General features: G+C 38.5%; 1 protein-coding gene across 1 annotated transcript in view; it reads right to left on the reverse strand.

Annotated features, from left to right (window-relative positions):
* LOC107653654 (nuclear factor 1 A-type-like) overlaps positions 1 to 2612 on the reverse strand; it is a 164800-nt gene that overhangs the window by 48531 nt on the left and 113657 nt on the right. Inside the window, exon 3 of the mRNA XM_016440435.1 lies at positions 2163 to 2228. Coding sequence (XP_016295921.1) covers positions 2163 to 2228 — 66 coding nt within the window. The remainder of the gene's footprint in view (positions 1 to 2162; positions 2229 to 2612) is intronic.

Here is a 2612-nt window from a genome sequence, read left to right on the forward strand (position 1 = left end):
ACACACACACACACACACAAACACACACACACGAGCTTAAATATGATAACATATGCACATAAATATAACATGTATATATTTATACATCTGTATCTATATCTATCCATCCATCCATCCATCTATCTATCTATATAGATAGATATACATAGATATATTTACATATATATTCCAAAGATATTACACACAACAGTTATCATATATTTAATTTCATCAAATGGAAAAGCATAGTGAAAATGTTGTGTAATTTCTCCTTTTATAATTTTGAAAAATCCTTTTATGAGGCAGTGAAATAAAGTCTCAGGTCTTCATTGTTTTTAGATCCAGCAGGTCAAAAGCTGCTGATCTGAGACCAGTTTTGAGAATTAAAAAGGATGAAACAAGGCCAGGGTTCTCAGACTGGATTGGGACTGGCCTGTACTGCTTCAGATCAAAACTTGGAAATAATCCGAAGATCACGGATGACAGATACAGATACCAGATGGAGCGGGTTTGCACGGGAGAGAAAATATGAAAAAAAAAGACATTAGCGGAGTGATTATGTGCAGCCTATATCAGCGCAACTCAGGGGTGATCTTCAGTTCAACATGAGAGAGAGAGATGAAAAGATAATATCAGCTACATGCAGGATGAGAGAGATGAACACGCTCATCTGTCTGTATCCTCTAATCTGAGTAAACAGGGCAAAGCTGCTGTCACACACAAGGGCGTGGAAATAATAGCTCAAGCTTCGCAGCGCACATATGCGATAATCTTTAAGTTAGGAGGAAAATATGCCTTATAATCCAGTGTTGAGGGACGCGTACGTAACAGCACTCCAGGGGGGTTGTGGGAGGATAAAGCGGGACTTTTTGCAATCCTTCTCTGTTTAAACTCAAGCAAACAGGCCATTCAATCATTGTGTTTATGTTTTCTCAAACTGTAAATCAGTCGACACAGACTGTTTCATTGTCCGCTAATAATTTGTAAACACGCACAAAATCAGCGGAATTGCTGCTCTGTGTTTGTTTTAAAAGAGCCCGTTTAGAACAATTCTCCATCTGCGATGGAAAGATGCCACTTTTCGCACAAGTTTACGCAGACGCAATCGTCTTAAGAGTAATCACCCACCTCTGGCTTATACTAACACACTCACACTAAACTTCTCAGAGGAGAGAGCGAGCTTTAGAGCTTCGACAACGTGAAAAATTCGCAAACTTGTTCTTACTATAGCTGAACTAGCTAACAACAACTAGATATACTTTGGGGACAAAATAATCTAGGCCAGATTCAAACCTGCATTTCCCACACACTCTTAAAAATAAAGGTTTCAAATGGGGGTTTTTGCAGTGATGCCATAGTAAAACAATTTTTGGTTCCCCAAAGAATCTTTCAGCGAAACTTTTGTGCTATGGAAAGGTTCTACACTCTTAAAAATAAAGGTTCCAAAAGTGATGCCACAGAAGAACCATTTTTGGTTCCCCAAAGAACTTTCTTAAAACCACTATGAAGAACATGTGAGTGAAGAACATTTGAATGAATTAAAGAACCGTTTTCCCCTATAAAGAACCTTTTGTGCAATGGAAAGGGTTAATGGATGGTAAAACTTCTCAAATGAACCATCAATTCCAATAAAGATCCTATATTTTTAAGAACGTACCAATGCAATGGAAGAATCACTCGTGGTTCCTCCAAGAACCTTTCTGTGAACATCTCTTTTTTTTCTCCTCGTTTCAAGAATATTTTAATAATCTTTTCACTATTTAGAACATTTTGTGCACATGGAAATGTTCGACACTTTAAAAAAAAAAAAGTGGGTTTTCACAGTGATGCCACTGAAGAACCATCTTGGCTTCCTCAAAGAACTTTTCAGCGAACAGTTCTTGAAAGAAACATTTTTGTGAAGTGTGAAGAACATTTTAAAAATCTAAAGAATAATCTAATCCCTTACCTCCAGTAAAGAACCTTTTGCACAATGCAAAGCTTCCATAGACGTGAATGGTTTTTCATGGAACCATTTTTTTTTTTACCACTTATTTTCTTTATTTTTAAGAATGTATGAGCTCCAAGGTCCTCTGAAGTAAATGTGCTAACATTAGGCCATGGCCCCAAAAACCTGGATAATGTTTGGGATTTGTATATGCATATTTCTAGATATGTTGGGAAACGCGAGTAGAAACACTCACCATTTTCTGGCTGGTCCTTGATGTCGCTTTCACTGGGCTGGTTCGGACTTTCAGCCTGCCCTGTTTCTGTAGAGAGACACACAAAAAAAGAGAGACACAGAAAGTGAGATTTTGTTTCAAGACCACACTGAAATCATGCACTTGACAGCCTCTTGAAAACTGTTTCTGCAGTCTAAAGACTCAGATAGAAAACATCTAGTCCAGAGTACCAAGGAATCACCATGCTGATCGTGCAGTCTGGCTGCCAAACGGCACACTGGCCGTGCAGGTGAAACCCTACGCTGATGTTGGTACACAGGAGGCCACCGTGTTGCCGGTTCAATAAAGCTGACTGCTGCCACAGTATAGGCTGACAGACAACTGCATGCGTTGTAAAAATACTCCCTGTCTTTCTAGGTTTTAAACGACTGCAGATGTAAGTTAACTCATTAATAAATGTGGTTTATTAAA

This window comes from Sinocyclocheilus anshuiensis, unplaced genomic scaffold, assembly GCF_001515605.1.
Source record: "Sinocyclocheilus anshuiensis isolate Anshui unplaced genomic scaffold, SAMN03320099.WGS_v1.1 scaffold1079, whole genome shotgun sequence".
NCBI lineage: Eukaryota > Metazoa > Chordata > Actinopteri > Cypriniformes > Cyprinidae > Sinocyclocheilus > Sinocyclocheilus anshuiensis.